At 37.4% G+C, this 18,034-nt stretch overlaps 1 protein-coding gene across 1 annotated transcript in view; it reads right to left on the bottom strand.

Annotated features, from left to right (window-relative positions):
- The window catches only part of COL25A1 (collagen type XXV alpha 1 chain), a 592,248-nt gene that overhangs the window by 266,285 nt on the left and 307,929 nt on the right, over positions 1 to 18,034 (bottom strand). The window contains exon 4 of the mRNA XM_056803096.1: positions 16,894 to 16,901. Coding sequence (XP_056659074.1) covers positions 16,894 to 16,901 — 8 coding nt within the window. The remainder of the gene's footprint in view (positions 1 to 16,893; positions 16,902 to 18,034) is intronic.

Here is an 18,034-nt window from a genome sequence, read left to right as displayed (position 1 = left end):
CTCTCTTTCCAGAAGGAATGCCTATTAGTGCATCTGTGAAATCTAATTTATTGACCATGGAATAAAGGACGATAAATCACAGCAAGTGCTCGAGAGTATATCTTAATGTCTTTATTTCCATGGTAGGTTACATGTTGGTAATTATTGTAATTTAAAGCAGTAGTTTAAGTTACACTGGACCTTCGATTTTGCTACTACTGAAAACATATTGTACTATGTTGTTGCCTTGGCTATAACTGACACCCAATAAATATTTGTTATATGAAAGAATGGATGGACCCTTAGCTCTAGCTCCTGTGAAATGAGCTATGAAAATTAATGGAGAAAAAAGGAAGGACTGACTGACTTTCTCATTATAAACTTCATAATCATGAGTAGGAGGAAGCTTTGGAATGTTGGATAATTTGTCTTGAAGTTTTGTTTAGACAGTAACATATTTGTATAATTTCTATTGAGAATTTGTTATAAATTGTGACACTAAATGCAAAAGTTTGCCATTTTGCCACATATATATATATATATATATATATATATATATTTCCAAATAATCTGAGAGGGGTATAAGTTTGTCTGTGTTCTTAAGTTCTTTCCTTTCATTACCAGAATCAAATTCAAAATACAAAAACCAACCAATGCTCAATTCTGCTGGGTTTTACATGTGTCATTAATCAAGACCTATTTCCATAGTATTGATATTTGCATTAGGGTGATCATTTAGAGCCTACGGGAGGGAGGTGGGAGGAGGGGAGGGAAAGAACACGAATCATGTGACCATGGAAGAATTTTCTTAATTAATCAATTAAATAAAATTTAAAAATGAAAATAAAAAATAAAGATAAACAACTAGAAAATACAAAGATACAAAAAACAAATAATGGCTTTTTTAAAAAATGGGGAGCAAGAATAGTGATAAAGGAGAGAGAATACCTCATAAAATGGAGAATCAATGAAGTACATAAATGACATTCCTTTATATTCATTAATACTTACATAAGAGCTGAATTCTTAACTAATTAAAACCACATATCTAATATTGAATGGAATATACTGTTTTGGGGGTCAAATTTCAAGATGTAAAATGATAGAATTCTTAAGTTTGCTTCTTTTTTGCTTGTCGTTATTCAACAGAACATGTTAATTGTTCATGATGAATCAGAGATTTAGTACTAGGAGAGATGTTAGAAATAATTTGTTCCATTCTACCCCTCTCTGCCCCTTCCTTGATTTACATTTGAAAGACTGAAGCCCAGACAGGTCAAGGACTTACTCTGAAGTCACACAGAGATTATATTTTCTTTGCCTAAAGATGTAACCACAATTAAAGGCTAATTTAAAATGAGAAAAGCAAGGCGTAGGAATGGAGAGGATGAAGAAGTACAGATAACTGAGGCAGAAAACAGGGGGGAAAGGAATTATTTAGGGCAGCAGTTCTCAAACTTTTTAGTCTCGGAACCCCCTTCACATCTTGTAAAAAGTATTGAGGACTCTCTCCCCAAAAGCCACTATTTATTTTGTTTGCATCTACCAATCTTTGCCATATTGAAAAACAAAATGTTAGTGTTCTCATGGAAGTAGTTTTGATCTTATGGACCCCCTGCAAGGGTCTCAGGGAACTCCAAAGCCCCATTTTACTAAGTAGCTACTTTAGTTACTTTCCTAAAGAAAATCTGACTAAAGGATCAGCTACCTGAAAGAAAACCAGAGCCTGATCAGTTCCACTCTAAGGGGCTGTTTTTAACATGCACACACACACACGTACTAATTCTTTAGTGTTGATTAGCAGTCTAAATGGAAGGCTACATATGGTGAAAGATACATTTAGCTCTCACAACAGAAGGGCGATAAATTACCCTGAATGCCTGCAAGGACTCTCAAGCCCACTCTTCCAATACTCACTTTCACCTGTGAAAAGATCTGAACTTGTGTGCCAATTGGTTGCTAATAACACTTTTTCTGGAAGGAAGCAAGATGCAACAATCCCCCCCAAATGCAAAATAAGAGAGCGACTATTGTGTCCGCTAACTGTTGAATGAAACTCTATCTGAACATAAACATAAAACTATGTGCCTAGCCTAGGACTACAGCATGTCTTTCATGTACTCCATAAAAATCCATGGACCTTCCGCAGCTCAGGTCTCCGGAGTGAGTATAATTCTATTCTCAGAAGAATGCTCTAATGCAGATGGAACTAACAGAAGCTTCCAAAAGGACTTCTGTGATCTAATTACATACAAAGTAAAAACCATCCTTAAGAGCTGTAATTCTGAGGTTACAATTGCCCCGTGTTTGTGAAAGGCTACACCTTTGTAGAATAGCAATGACATCACAGGATGGATTATTTGTTGCCTAATAAGGAGAACTAAACAGGTTGTCCCTAAAGGATAGAGTGGCCATTTCTGATAGTCCCCCCTTCATTTTTCCCATTCAGAACATTGCTGATGATACGGGATGAGAAATAGCATGAGATCTAGAAGGGAGAAGGGCTGAGAAAGGAGGAGATGCTTGCCCAACTGCCCAACTTAGTGTAGATAATAAAGAGCATTTCCCCCCAACCTTTACCCAGTAATGATGGTATCAGCATCTCCTCTCTCTTCACAAGTGGCCATACCAAATGCCAGTTTTGCCAGAAGTTGTTTTTACCCAAAGGATCTATCATAATCTCTCCTTCTAGAAGTGGCCACCCTGATGTTCAGCTGGGAATTCTGGCAAAGAAGGTGCGGATGAGCTCAGAATAATAGAACCATACAATGTCAGGTTAGGAAAGGAAACCAAACCCTTGGTCGGCCTCCCAGACAAGGGATAATGCAGTCTTAGCTTGAAGTTCTCCACATAGCGGAGTTGACTGCCTCTCCTTAGAAAGTGTTTCCTCATATTGAACCTAAACCTAAAACTTCTACCCACTATAACTCCAATCCCATGATTCCTCTCTTGCCCCCCTGCCTAGAGGTGATGCCTCCCTTCTCTGGGGTTCTTGATAACCCTTATAATTATGACACGTAATACTGACTGCCTTTCATTTTAGTTTTTGGTGAGCTAACTGCATTTCCCTTATTAGGTTGGGAACTCAATGGAGACTGGAACTATGTCTCACTCATCTTTGTACTTCCCTTGTTCCCAGGGAATGTCCATCCCATAGTAGATTCTCAAAAAATATTTGTTGAATGAATTTTAACTCTTCCATAAGTTTCTCAAGAGATGGCCAGAGCTGGATAGAATTTCTCCATTCTCCAGATACTCATAACACTCAGTACAATTCTTAGGGACTTAACATAGTGTACTCCCTACTCTTCGAGTAGCTTAATGGGCACTCCAATCAATTAGCCCAGTGTTTTGTATATAGCACGTAAATAACAAATAGAATTGAATGTTGACTAGCAATTGAGATGATAAGAATAGACAGATATGCAAGATGAAAGTGGAATCCCCAAAGGGGTAGAGACAAATGAAGGGTTTCCAAAGGAAACAAAGAAAAGGAAAGTATTGACTAGCACTTGTTAAATGCCAAATCTGTTCCAAGCACTATGCTCAGTGCTAGTAGAGTATAGATACAAACCCTGGGAGGATAAAAGGATGGGGGCATACTGTGGGGAAAGAACCTATTGGTGGAATAAAAATGTGAATTCTATTAAAATGCATCTCTGTGTGGCTACACGTAAGAATACAAAGAGACATTTGTTAAAAGTCAAGAAGCATTTATGGAGAGCTTACTATGTGGAGCTGCTAGGCAGAGAAGTGGACAGAGTGCTGAGCCTGGAGACTCTTCTCCCTGCATTCAAATCTAGCTTCAGACACCAGCTGTGTGACCCTGGACAAGTCACTTAACTCTGTTGGCCTCAGTTTCTTCATCTGTAAAATGAGCTGGAGAAGGAAATGGCAAACCTCTCTGGTATCTTTACCAGTAAACCCCAATGGGGTAATGAAGAATTGGAATATCACACCCACAAGGTCCAACCAGGAAATAAACTAGTTCTGACTGAGGAACAGTAACCATGATTGGTCCACAAACAAGGGGGTTTAATGTCATTTTATACTCAGAGGAAATCGAGTTAACTGGTATCCTTTACAAATCAGTAAACCTTCATACACTCATTAAGTCACCAGTCAGAAGCAAATCTAAAAAGAATACGCCAACAAGTGAGCCATTCGTTTGGTGACTGACTATTGACACATTAGTCAACCTGACTATTTCTGCTTTTCTTGTACTTCCTCAGACCTCTGGGGGAAAGGAACACATCTGACCAGACTGACTCAAAATAATGAGTGATGTACACACTTTGCTATGTAAGCAACAGTAAGTTCCACGGATTTGCTGCTCCTGTCTCTTGAAACCCTAGTTTAATCCTGCCATTGCAGATCCAAAGAGGAGGAAGCAGTCATTTTGGCAAAGTCCTTAGTTCTTCCCTTCTTACTTCTTATCAAAACACAAACCACCAAATAAGGACTCTAGCTGAATGCAATGTCTGTCTTATTAGTCCTCTGCTATGGTCTTGGCCAGAATGCAATCATCCTTCGATCTGTCTATGAACACAACCAGCCTTCAATCTATCTGTAAACATTTCCTACTTAAGAAAAGAGTTCATGGGAATTTGAAATAACTAATTAGGAAGAACAAGGCAATACTGTCCGGTTGATTATCCTCTATCCTCTATTTTTCTTATAAAATTACTGAGGACAAGTGTTATAATGATTTTACAAATAGAAAACCTGAGCCTTGAGCATCAGGGGCTCCAAGTGATACTCACACACAAACACATACATTCATACATGCAAAGACACAAAACCCCAAAGCCAACAAATTGATTTGCTATTTCTGGCTTGCGTGGAATCAATCCCCCCTCAGACACATCCTAGCTGTGTGATCCTAGGCAAATGTTTGCATTTATCAGTGCCCTGTCCTCCACCTCCAGAAATACTCTAAGACTCTAAATTGCAGAGAAAATGCTAACTTTTCTTAGTAGAGGGAGTTTCCTATGCCAAAGAAGTCATCGATACAGTCCCTACCCTTCTATTAGCAGACATGTTAACAGTGATTTAATTATAGCACTCTCAAGATAAATAACTCATTTGGCACCTTAGGGGAAAAGACTTTGATATTGTCTTGGTCTGCAAATCTCTATCTACTTAGGACATGCTCCCTACCTCTCTAAAGTTCTTTTTTTAATTTCACATTTCAGTGTTTTAAATTCAATATTTCTCCACTTTTGGAAGAATAAATAAATGAGACTAGAAGCTCCTGAAGAACAGGGACTATATTTTGCCTTTTTTTTGCCTTGCACATAGCAGACACTTAATAAATGTTTGTTGATTGACACAGAACTAAAGCAGAAACTGGGCAGAAGTGCGATAACCTCCCATTCCTGATTCAAAGCAGTAAAGAACATGATTTTCTAATATGTTTGTATTAAGAGGAACTCACCACGCTTGGAAAAGATGGGAGCCTGCTAATCCAAAGGGATGTGGTCAGTCCTGATTTCTCTCCAATTCTCTGGTATAGGGCAGAAAGTTTCTGCCAGGATTACAGTCATCTATTTTTCCATTTCAGAATCAAGAAAACCCAAACCAGACAGTATTGCCTATGATAGCCAAGCCAGAGAGAAACTCCATGTGGCTGACCTCATTTACCAGATGGCAGGCAGCTTGTTGTAGACCAACCATCTGAAGACCAGGCTATCTCTACCAGCCCTGCCAACCTTAGAGAGCTGCAGGCAGGGACATCTGGTGGGAAGCAGCATCTTGCACCATCTCCAGACAGCCTTAAGGCAAACAGCTCTGCCTATGGGAAGCAGGGAAGGGAAGGTGGAACAACTAAGAATTTCACCCAAATTGTCAGGACAGGGAAGAGTGACTTGACACCCCATCTGTGTGGGTAGATTGGCTATTAGAAAAGATATACAGGTGTGCAAACAATGAGGAACAGGGAAGGGGCTTTGAAACCGAGAAGGTTCTCTTTACTGAATGTGGTTGCCACATGCCACCTTGTAACTCTCATCCAGAAGGAAGCCAGCTTTCTTCCAGTGCATACTTGTTTCTCTTAGTAAATGCCCTGCTCACACCACACACCCAAACAAATATCTTCTCTTTCCTTTATCTTTTCTCTTAAAACAAAAACAAAAACAAAAGCCTTACCATCTGTCCTAGAATCAATACTCTGCATTGGTTCTAAGGCAAAAGAGTAGTAAGGGCTAGGTGCTGTGTGTTAAGTGACTTAACTAGGGTCACACAACTAGGAAGCAACTGAGATCATATTTGGGCCCAAGACCTCCCATCTCCTGACCTGGCTCTTTATGCACTTGGCTACTTACCTGCCCTCATTTCATCCCTTCATTTTTTCAAAAATCATCCATTCTCCTAAAATAATAATTTTCTTTAGTTTATCTTTCATTTCCCTTCCCTCTCCAACACACAAAATTCTCATATGAGGTCAATGCCCTAAAAGTTTTGAGGTTCCCATTTAGAAAAGCACTTTTAAAAACAGAATGCCTAAAACAACTGGTTCTAGACCATCAATCAAGAAGCATTTATTAATCATTGTCTAAACACTGAGGATACCAAGAAAAAGTAATGAACTGTTCCTGCTCTGAAGGAGCTTCCATCTAATGATGGAGACAACAGATGCATAAATAGGTATATCCGAATTATAGATGAAAAGGAGTCTCAGAACAAAAGGTGCCAGAAGCTAAGGCAGGAAATGTGGGAACTCAAGAATGCTACAAAGTTGTTTGGATGTCAATTCCCCAGTCAGCCAGTGAGCTCTTTGAGAGCAGGGAGCAAAAGAGATCATCTTTTGGCTTTCTTTCCATCAATCCCCTCCTCTGCACTTAGCAGAGTGTCTGGGACATAGTAGATGCTTAAGAAATGCTAATTCACCAGCCAACTAATCAGGGTGATCACCCTGGAGCCAACACACTTGCAAAGTACCATGTTGTTAGTGGGTGTAGAAAAATAATAACCTGAAGTGCTCAGCTCATAAACTTTACCACCATCCCTGAGACCACATGGGCAGAATGCAGAACTCAGGCCAGCTGGCTTCCTGGCAGCAATGCCCTCCTCAACAAGCCACTACTCAGTCTGCATGTGGCCTTCTTTAAATTTCCCTTTGGGCTCCTTTTTTTCCCTTTTCAAGACTTCCCTTGAAGTTTATTTTACAAGACTTCCCTAGTTATAAAAATGTTGCGTGGGGAAAAGGACTCTCCATCTCTCTGGGGATTCTCCAGTAGGTATGGATGCCTGTCTCTTCTTTATAGGAGGTCGTTGGCATTTCCTGTTTCTGAAAGAGTTGGAACATGCTGCACATGCATTTAGAAACTTGTGTTCCCAAATGGAATCCAGGAATCTGTCACATGAAGACTGTAATGTTAAGGAGGGGGACAAAGGGGGAATCCAAACTTATAAAACTAGTGTTGTTTGAGATGCCAATTTGGAATCTTTTTTTTTTTTTAAACTCAACCTCACTTTTTCTGAATTGGTGGAGTTTCCATACATCCCCTGTGGAAAAATACAGAATCCTTCTTTCTGGACTTCTTAATTTTAGAGTAAGACCAAAAGCTACCTAAGCAGTAGCAAAGTCATGTCCCTTTTTGGGAACTAGTTGGCAGCTTCCAGCATTTTCTAGATGGACAGGTCAGCCAGGATCACTTACAAAATTATCCTAATGGGAGAGACAAAAATGATACCAGAGATATCATTTATCAGTACATTCATTCTCTCCTCTTGTTACCTATATTTCCTGGAAACTTACCTATGTGGGAGTATCCTTCAGTGCCTTGCTCTTCCGTGACACCCAGTGGTCATTCTCTTGCAGCCATGAACCCAAATGGATTTCCCATGTGAATTCATTCCCCAGGCTCTCCATCTCTCCTCCTCTCCTCCAGTGTCTTTTTTTCCTCTCAACACTTGTCTGAATTTATCTAGAAACTTTAGTGCCTTTTTTAAAGACATGAGTCTTTGAGGTAGCATAATAGATAGAATACAAGACTTAGAGTCAAGGAGTCCTAGTTTCAAATTCTGCTTTAGAAGCCCCCTAACTAGGTGGGCAAGTCTTCCAACTTTGGTCTGCCTCAGTTTCTTTATCTGTTAAAATGGGGATAATAATAACAACTTCCTCCTAGAGTTGTTATGAAGATCAAATGAGTGAATGCTGGTAAAGTGCTTTTCAAGCCTTAAAGAAATATATATATATATATATATATATATTATATGTATGTGTGTATGTAGATTTATATATATATATGTTTATAAATTACCATATAACCATATCCAATGGCTTTACAAAAGTCCATGTTAGTGTGTCTACAGACATCCTCAATAGAAACAGGAAGAAAGTTTAGCACAAAAGAGGCAGATCTACTGAGAATGGAATTCCTTTGTCCAGCCTCCTTAATCTACAGTGGTTCTAAACCTTCTTGCAAGTGCTGTAGCTTCTACATGATAGTTATTTCAGACAACCCAACTCACTATAGGAATGGTCTCTGCTCCCTTAAATTATATTCTACCTGGGCTCTTAAACAGAAGCATGCTGGAGTCAACTTGACTTGACATGAATTGAATATTGAATTTTCAACGGTGTCACATATACCTTGGAAATAGGCAACTTTGGGCTTGATTTATTTTTTTTTTTGATTCAGAGGATAAAGAATCAGACCTAGAAATGGGAAGTCCTGGGTTCAAGTTTACCTTCAGACATTTCCTAGCTGGATGTCCCTGGCCAAGTCACTCAGCTCCCATTTCCTAGTCCATACTGCTCTTCTGCCTTAGAACCAATATTTGGTATTGATTCTAAGGTGGTAAGGGCTTAAATTTTTTTAATTAAAAATTTAAGTAATGGCAGAAAAATATTAATAATGTCGATTGAGCTTAAAAGTGTATCATTTATACATTTTCCCTAGACAGTTATTAAACATTTACTAGCACATCACAGCTCTTAAAGAATGAACCAGCTTCATAAATTATTCCCTCTATGCCAAGAAACATTCTGTACCACCATCACCACACCTATAATCCTATATTAGATCTTAACAGTAAGCCTTTTATATTAAACATTAAATTAATTGATTGATTAATAAATTCTGTTGTGGCCATAGACCCAAATGGATTATTCCTATGACAATTCCACAGGCTCCCTCTTATTTCTCTTTCTCCCCTTTCCCCCCATTCTCTTTCTTTTTCTTGATGTCATGTCTGTTAATTAAATTAATAAAATTAAATAATAAATATCTTTACTATGTCTACTCAGCTACCAGGAGATAGGCTGTGTCTGTTTGAGCAAGGACTCAGGCACTCAGTGGATATCAACAAGTAAAGCATAGGGCTGAGAGTCAGGAAGACTTGAGTTTGAATCTTGATTTCATCAAGTGTGTAATCTTGAATAAGTCATTTAACCTCTCAGTGAGTCAGTTTCCTTAATAAAATAACCAACAGGTACTTTCAGAATTAAAAAAAAAAAAAAACCCTTACCTTCCATCTCCAAGGAAGAAAAGCGGTAAGGGCTAGGCAATGGGGGTTAAGTGACTTGCCCAGGGTCACACAACTGGGAAGTGTCTGAGGTCAGATTTGAACCTAGGACTTCCCATATCTAGGCCTGACTCTCAATCCACTGAACCACACAGTTGCCCCCTACTTTCAGAATTAAATTAGATAATACTTGTGAAGTATTTTACAAAGTGCTTAAAGCACAATTTAAATGCTGGCTATTATTATTATTAAAGAGTTCTTCTAATCCTGGATACATTAGTTTTATTTGTACAAAACCTTGTTCATTTAATCTACTCAAAATTATCCATTTTACACCTTACAATGCTTTCTATCTCTTGTTTATTCATAAATTCTTCTCCTATCCATAAATCTAATAGGTAATATGTTTCCTCTTCTAATTTGCTTATGATACCTCCCTTTATGCCTAGGCCATGTATATATTTTTATATTACCTTGGTAAATGGGGTAAGATATTAGTATATATCTCATTTCTGCCAGATTGGTTTCAGGTTTCCCCCAACAATTTTTATCAAATAATGAATAATTATCCATAAAACTTACATCTTTACTTTTGGCAAACACAAGGTTACTCTAATCTGTTACAAGTGTTTGTTATATGTCTATTATGTTCCACTGACCTACTTTTCTATATCTTAGTCAGTACCAATTAATTTTTTTAATTACTGCTTTATAATATAGTTCAAAATATGATGCTGCCAGACCTCCTTCCTTTATATTTTTCCATTAACTTCCTTGCTAGTCTCATCCTTTTGTTTTTCCAAGTGAATTTTATTATTTTTTTCTAGTTCAATGAAATAATTATTTGCAATTTAATTGGGATAGCACTGAATAAGTAGAAGAGTTTAGATAGGATTGCCATGTAAAGCTTGGCCCACCCATGAATAATTAATATTTCTCCAATAATTTAAATCTGACTTTATTTGTATAAAAATATTTTCTAATTATATTTATGTAGTTTCTGGATTTGTTTTGGTAGGCACACTTCTAAGTATTTTATTCTAACTATAGTTATTTTAAATGAGTATCTCTTATTATCTCTTCTTGCAGAAATTTGTTGGTAGTATAAAGATACGCTAATAATTTATGTGGATTTATTTTGTATCCTGTGACTGCTAAAATTATTGGAAGCTGCAGCTAAATTCTTAGCCAAGATTGTAAGGAAAGAAGTTGGGAAAAACACTTTATAGATAGTTTCTCAGATAGAGGTCTCATATCTAAAATATATAAAGAACTTTGTCAAATTTATAAGAATATTAACCATTATCCAGTCAATAAGTGGTCAAAAGATATTTACAGAGAGCTCTTGGATGACGATATCAAAGATACATAGATAAATAACTACATGAAAAAATGCTTGAAGTCATTATTGATTACAAAAATGCAAATCAACTCTGAGACATGCTCTCACACCTATTCATTTGGTTAAAACAAAAAAGGGCAAAATGACAAATGTTTCAGGGGATATTCTACTGTTGGTAGAATTGTGACCTGATCCTAATGTTCTGAAAAGCAATATGGAATTATACCCAAAGAGTTATATAAAACTGTGTATACCTTTGGATCCATCAATATCACTATTAGGTTTCTTTCCTAAGGTGATCAGGGAAAAAGGAAAAGAACCTATTTGTTCTAAAATATTTACAGCAGCTCTCTTTGTGGTGGCGAAGAACTGGAAATTGACAGGATGCCCATCCACTAGGGAATGACTAATCAAGTTTGTGGCATATGATTTTGATGGAAAACTATTGCACTTTAAGAAATTATGAACAAGTCAATTTTTTTTTAAAACTGAAAAGATCTATGTGAAACTATTAAGAATGAAAAAATAGAACCAAGAGAATATCATATACAGCAATAGCAATATTGTTTGAAAAATGACCTGAGAATGTCTGCTTTCAGAGAGAGAACTGATAAGTAGAAATAAGCAAGATATAGTTTTATATATGCATATATTGTCAAACGATGTCTTCTCTAATGGGGTAGGATAGTGAGAGAGTTGCTTGGATATTTTGACGTAACAAATAAATCAATCATTTAAAATTTTTTTAAAAGAGTGAAGTTCTTCCCTCCTAGTCGACTTAGAGCTCTTCTCTCTTCACAGAACTTCAGAGAATGTTTTTAAACTCAGATGTCCTTGCTTTAAGGTAGTGAAATATGATGGAAATGGTTCTGGAATTAGAGGACCTGGATTCACATGCTACTTTATTTATTACCTGGGCAAGATGATTATCTTCTCTGGGTGTTAGTTTTCTCTGTTCACTGAAGCATTGGCCTATATGGATCCTATCATCTGTAGAACTCTTGCTCCCATAATCTCCAAAATAGTACTATAATCTTCCATGAGGTAGGATAGGGTTTGTGCATCAGAGGAGCACAATTCTTTAACAATTATGAGACAAAGGTCTCTGGATTTGGAGACAGAGAACTTGGGTCTGAATTCTGAATTTGCTAGTCACTTGCTGTATGGGTCATAATCTCCCTAGCCCTGAATTTCTTCCTCTGTTGTATGAGGTTTCAGCTCAAAGGTCCTTTTCTGTCTTCAGTTCTTTTTTATCTGAATGCTTTGCAAAGCCAGACAACAAATAATCTAGAAAACTCTTAGGTAAGAGCTAGAAACAGGAAATAATATAGGGCAGGATATTATGAATAATGTGAAGGGGAAAGAAATAACACATAACATTCTTTACAAAGGATCTTAAAACTTTCAGCTTCTGAATTGCAAACCAATGGAGATTTTTATTTGAAAGAAATACAATAATCAGAACTCTTTAACTTGAAAGTTTCACAGAGGAGTGAGTGATAGGGAGCAGAAGGAGAGACAGAGACAGAGCCAGAGAGAGACACAGATAGAGACAAAGAGAAACAGAGGCAAAGGCAGAGACAGAGAGACAGACATAGACACAGACAGACAGACAGACAAAGGAAGGAGGAGAGAGGGAGAGAGAGAAACAGAACATGGCAGGGGGGTGGATTTCCTAATTCATCTGCCACGTTGGTCAAAACAACTTTGGACCCATAGCTCAGCGGTGTCTGCTTCTTACATCTGTCAACAAGAGTCTACAGTTCAACCCAGTTGACAATTGTTGATGGTACATAGAGTAGAACAGACTGTACGAAAGAGTCAAATTTCACACCTCAGAGTGTTTGACACTAGCAACAATAACATCCTATCCCTGTCAGTCTCCTCGGACCATGTAACTTAGAAGACTGATAGGAATCAAAAAATCAGTGGCAACAAGGTTCCTGTCTCTTTTCTGGCTAAACTCCCAGGACTTGCTTATTTCTCTGACTTGTGAAAATGAGTCGAGAACTTCCTTTGAAGTATATAGGAGCAAGGATATATTAACTCTAAAGGAGATAGAGAGTAACCCCATTTTTAAGCCATGATCGTATTTAGGAAAAAAAGTTTGTTCTATTATTTCTATCTCTACGAAACCTATATTCCTTGGCTTTAAAGGCATCTTTAAAAGCAAGAGATATATCTTAACTGCCTCTGCACTCAGGCAACATGATGGTCAGACAAATGTCATTCCAGTAGATATCCTAAGAGTGTCTAAATTGGACAATCAAAACGCTTGCATCAAATACCTTGGAGTAATTTTTTGTTTTATGTTATATTTGTGTGAAGGAAAGTCAGAGAGGGGTAGCTAACAATTGCATAACTATAAATTATATACATTATCATAAAATTGCCCCATTATAGTCTTTTGTGGCCAACTGCTAAGACTCCTGTGGTAGCAATTTACTTTTTGCAAAATGCATAGAGCTAAGCAACCAAACTAAATAGAATATATGAGGCATAAAAGTTCAAAAACGCAAGTAGAATGGCTTCCTAAGGAGTAAATGGACTGTGGGATCCAGTACCAGTTGGGTTTAAAGTTATAATGGCCAAACAATTATCTCAATATACAAAAATGGTCAATTGAATAAAGGAAACCTTTCAAATACCACACAATGCTAGCTGCATATGCATCACTATATCCTGCCATTTCCCAAACGTTTTTTAAAATGAAAATGTAAAGATGCCAAGAGTTATTATCAGTATGTATTAAGAGATCATTAATTTTCCCAGCTAATTTGGAGAATATTTCTTCAAAAGGTATTTTTAAAAACCAGATTATAAATCTTCACTAGTAATGAGTTAGCTAGGCTAGCTATCTGGAGAGAGAAATGGATGGAGAGTGGGACCGGGAGTCAAGAAAACTCATCTTCCCGAGTTCAAATGTGACCTCAGACACCTATTAATAGTATGACCCTTGGCAAACTGCTTATCCCTATTGGCCTCCATTCCCCATTGGTAAAAGAAGTCAGAGAAGGAAATGGTAAGCCAACTCAGGTATCTTTGCCAAGAAAACCCGAAAGGGAGTCAGACACAACTGAAATGACTGAATAACAACAAAGATAGTTGACTGACATTGTCATCATGAAGAACCATGGCATGGAATGAAGTCAAAATATCCATTTTAGAATCCTAGCTCTCCTATAATCTAGATGGCCTCAGGCAAATTGTTAACCTCTCTAGGGGAAGTATTAGATTATAAAAGGAAAAGGAGGGCTGAGAATAGAGTAAATATGGGAAAATGGGTCACAATCCAAATGAAAGTATGAGTATAACCAATATCATACTATTCACTGCTTCAGGGGTGGGGTAGGGAGAAAAATATGAATTTTAAACTGTTGAAAAACAATTGTCAAACATGTAAAAGCCAGTGGAATTGAGCGCTGGTTATAGGAGGGAGGGAGGAGGAGAGGGAAAGAACATAAAATCATGAAACTATGGAAAATTTTCTTAATCAATTAAGTAAGATTTTCTTTAAATTGTCAAACATTGTTTCTACATGTAATGAAAAAATTATTAACATGTACTATCCTTACTAAGAATGAAAATCACCCAAGTCATCTGATATTAGGTCACAAAGTAAAAGAACACTGGGGCTCAGCAATGAGAGGACTTGGGTACAGGTGCTATCTCTGAAACTTCTTATCAATCAAGTATTCATTAGATAGGAATTATATGCTTGCTTGCCTGTGTGACCTTAAAGAAGTCACTTACCTTTCCTGGTCCTCATTTTCTTAATAAAATAAGAGGGTAGGACTATGTGGTCCTCTGATATCCCTTCTAGATTTAATTTTATATTATATAGAATACTGTTAATCACTAATTTGCTTATGTTGAGAATCCCAATAAGCACAGATAAAGCCTTAGTTGCTTTCATGGTGATAGAAGTAGTGATGATATTGATGATATAATTTATTGATTCTTTGTTGGGGGGGAATATACAAATGAGAACAAGCCATTATATACATCACTTTATTTCCTTTTTTTCTTTTAAGCTCTTACTTTCTGTCTTAGAATCAAAACTAAGTATCAGTCCCAAGCCAGAAGAGCAGTAAGGACTAGGTAATGGGCATTAAGTGACTTGCCCAGAGTCACACAGCTAGGAAGTGTCTGAGGCCATATTTGAACCCAGGATCCCTCATCTCCAGTCTGGCACTTTAGCCATTGAGTCACCTAGCTGCCCCTATACTTCAATTTAAAGAAAAAATAAAATCAGAATCTTCCTCTCTGATTTTTCTTGCTATAATCCAGAACTTGTTCACTGGGTACCCCATCCAAGGCAGTTTGTAATTTGGAATTACAGTTGTAATTAGGAAACTAGCCAAAGCCCTTTTTTGGCATGATGTAGTTTCTCTTATGTAATAGTTTATAGCCTTCATCCCTTACAGTGAGGTTCTAGTAGAAGAGAGAATAATTGATATTGTTTTTAATTGCTAAGTAAACAGCTTAAATTTTCTCCTAGCCATAAAAGAAGAACTATGGATTTTCAGCTAATAATATGATTTGAAAACCCAGATGCCAAGACTAAGATGGATATTCACATTGTAAGTTAAGCATAGTAGAGCCAACCTTTACTTGATATATTTGTTATGACTTAGGGGATGTGATTTAATCCACGATATGTCTAAGTATGTGGCAATAACTCTGAGTCATGTTACAGCAGGACTAGGATGGATAAAGGAATTGTATGTAAGGCAAACAATAGAAATCTTTATGCCTTGGATCAAGGGTGATAGATTATCTGAAGGAAAGGAGACCGGCAATTGCCTGCAGTATTGGAAACCAAACTTGAATTCTAGAAACCTTGAAGTGACCGTGAAAAAGCATGAGGATTTAAGGATCATTCGGACTACAAAAGGAAAGGAAGCCTGGAACCCTCTGATCAAGATGGAATCTCCTGGACTTCTCTCAGGGCAATAGTGGCTCGTTTCTAGCATAAACGAAAAGAGGTATAAAGTTGTAGCCAAGAAGGAAACATTTATAGACCCGGGGCATACCATCTGCCTGCCATTAAAGCAAAACTAAAAATCAGTTACAGAACTCAAATCATTCTCATGATTTATGTTCCATCCCTGAATTTTCCAGGAAGACTGCAAAAGATATTTGGGAAGCCAACATTTCCTCTGAATAAAGAAAACTAGCATGCCCTAAGCCTCCTGCTCTCTCTGGACCATGCCGTCCTGTTAGATGAGTTGCCAATGTGTACTCAGTGAACACTGGAGCACACTAGCTTTGGGGAATGGGAAAGCATCCCAAGGCCAACTCTCATTGCTACTGTAAATACCCAGTGCCCAGTGTGTCAGGCAGCAAATATCTAGGTTATTAGTCAAAAACACATCCAACTCAAAGGTGACAAGATAATCCACTTCTGTGAGTGGAAAACAGATTGGAAACTATACAACTCTGACCTTCTCCAGGAGAGAAAAAAGACAAGAAAAACTCTCAGAGGGCTCAACTCTGTAGTCTTTGTGCAGGCAAAACTCCAACTCACTTCAAAGGGAGTTTTGTATTAAGAGGGAGTATTGGACAGAGCCTATGGGGGATATCGTTTTCAGGATCACATTGTTATCTCCATTTGGTAGACCAGCAAATGCAAATATTTCAGAAACATGTTTAAACAGATGAAATGAGCTTAGAGATTTGGGTGAAAAAGAAAACACGAAATTCCAGGAAAAAATATTTCAAATCAGGAGCTTCATGTGTTCTTTCCAAATCTCTCAGGGCTCTGAATTATTGGCAATAGAACCCAAACCAAAAGTAACACTTTCCAAAAATAAAAAAGGCAGCAGAACACGGTGAGAATACTTACAGATTATTTGGTTCCAAAATACCACCTATAAGCTTGTTCCAACAAAACTGTTTTCAAAGACTTTCCCCAGTGATATGTATTCAAGCAACTGCTCAGCAGCTCTTGGGGCAGTCATTGTGAAAAGAAAAAAAATGGCACTACCTTTGCTCTAATTGAAACATGGTCTGTTGAACCACAGTGATGCTCTAACAATGCAAATAACAGGCAAATCCAGATTAATGTGGAAGATCCAAAATGCAGCAAATATACTTACAGGAGGACCTGTGAAGAAAGAAGAAAAAAAGAAAAAGAAAAATAGAATCAGCTCACGAAATTGTAGAGATGATACAGAAATGATCAAAATGAAGAAGAATTTGGCCTTTATAATGGACATGAGAATTCATTGAGTTTTGCTAATGGCAATTCAGATAAAAGAGAGACTCATTAAAAAGATGAACTCTTTTTTGTCATTCTTTGTAATAAAGGGTAGAAGAGCAATATTTGGCTTCTCAAGATTTACAAAATTGGCCGAACCAAGAATCTACATGTTAGATCTCTTGCAAATATGATTCCCCCCCTTCCTCACCAACAACAACCCACCTAGATTAATATGGATGGTAAAGGCATGAGCACAAGAAGGCCTTCCAAAACATTTCTGTTTAGCAGCTTCTCATTAAAATCATGTGCCACACCAAAAACATTCTGAATACAAGATTTTGTTTTCAGGAATACCAGACATAAAATATTTTCTCTAGCTCACCAATTCCAATTAGCCATATAACCAGGCATTTGGTTTCATCTCACCTGCAAAATTATGGGGTCTTTGACTTTGAATATTTGATCTTGGCATTGGGACAAAATACTCCATTCTGGCCAATAAGGGCAAAGTTAGTGGTCATTTGACTCCATGAAACATTCCTCATTCTCAGTCCTCCCTCTCTAGGACTCACTTATAAAATATACACTCCACAAAGGTCACACTGGGTGAAGTGACAGTGGCACGTACTTCCCATTATTTAGGTTCAGTGGGTTGGTAGGAAAATTGAGGAAACTACCAAAGTTGTACAAATTAAATCAAATATTTCAATCATATTAAGTGTTGCAGCTGCACTTCTCAAGTCAATGACTTTTCATTAACTTTTATGCCTCATTATGATTTTTTTAAGGGAGGAGGATAGGGGCTTCAAATAGAATCAGCTGGATTTTTGCCCTTGATGATATGAATGCTTCCAAAATCTTGATATTCAGAAATTCACTGTTTTTAAGCATTTTAAGAACTTACCAGGAAAGGACTTTTATTTTCTTGTCTTTCTAGAATGTCTTTCCCCTCATTCTTCAAGCCAAGGGGAACAAGCTGATAAGAGCTCATTTGATCACTTGTGAAGACAGCCCAAGTAAAACAGGATGCCCAAACA

This window comes from Monodelphis domestica, chromosome 6 (genome assembly GCF_027887165.1).
Source record: "Monodelphis domestica isolate mMonDom1 chromosome 6, mMonDom1.pri, whole genome shotgun sequence".
Taxonomy (NCBI): Eukaryota; Metazoa; Chordata; class Mammalia; order Didelphimorphia; family Didelphidae; genus Monodelphis; species Monodelphis domestica.
This window is presented reverse-complemented; position numbering and strand designations above follow the sequence as displayed.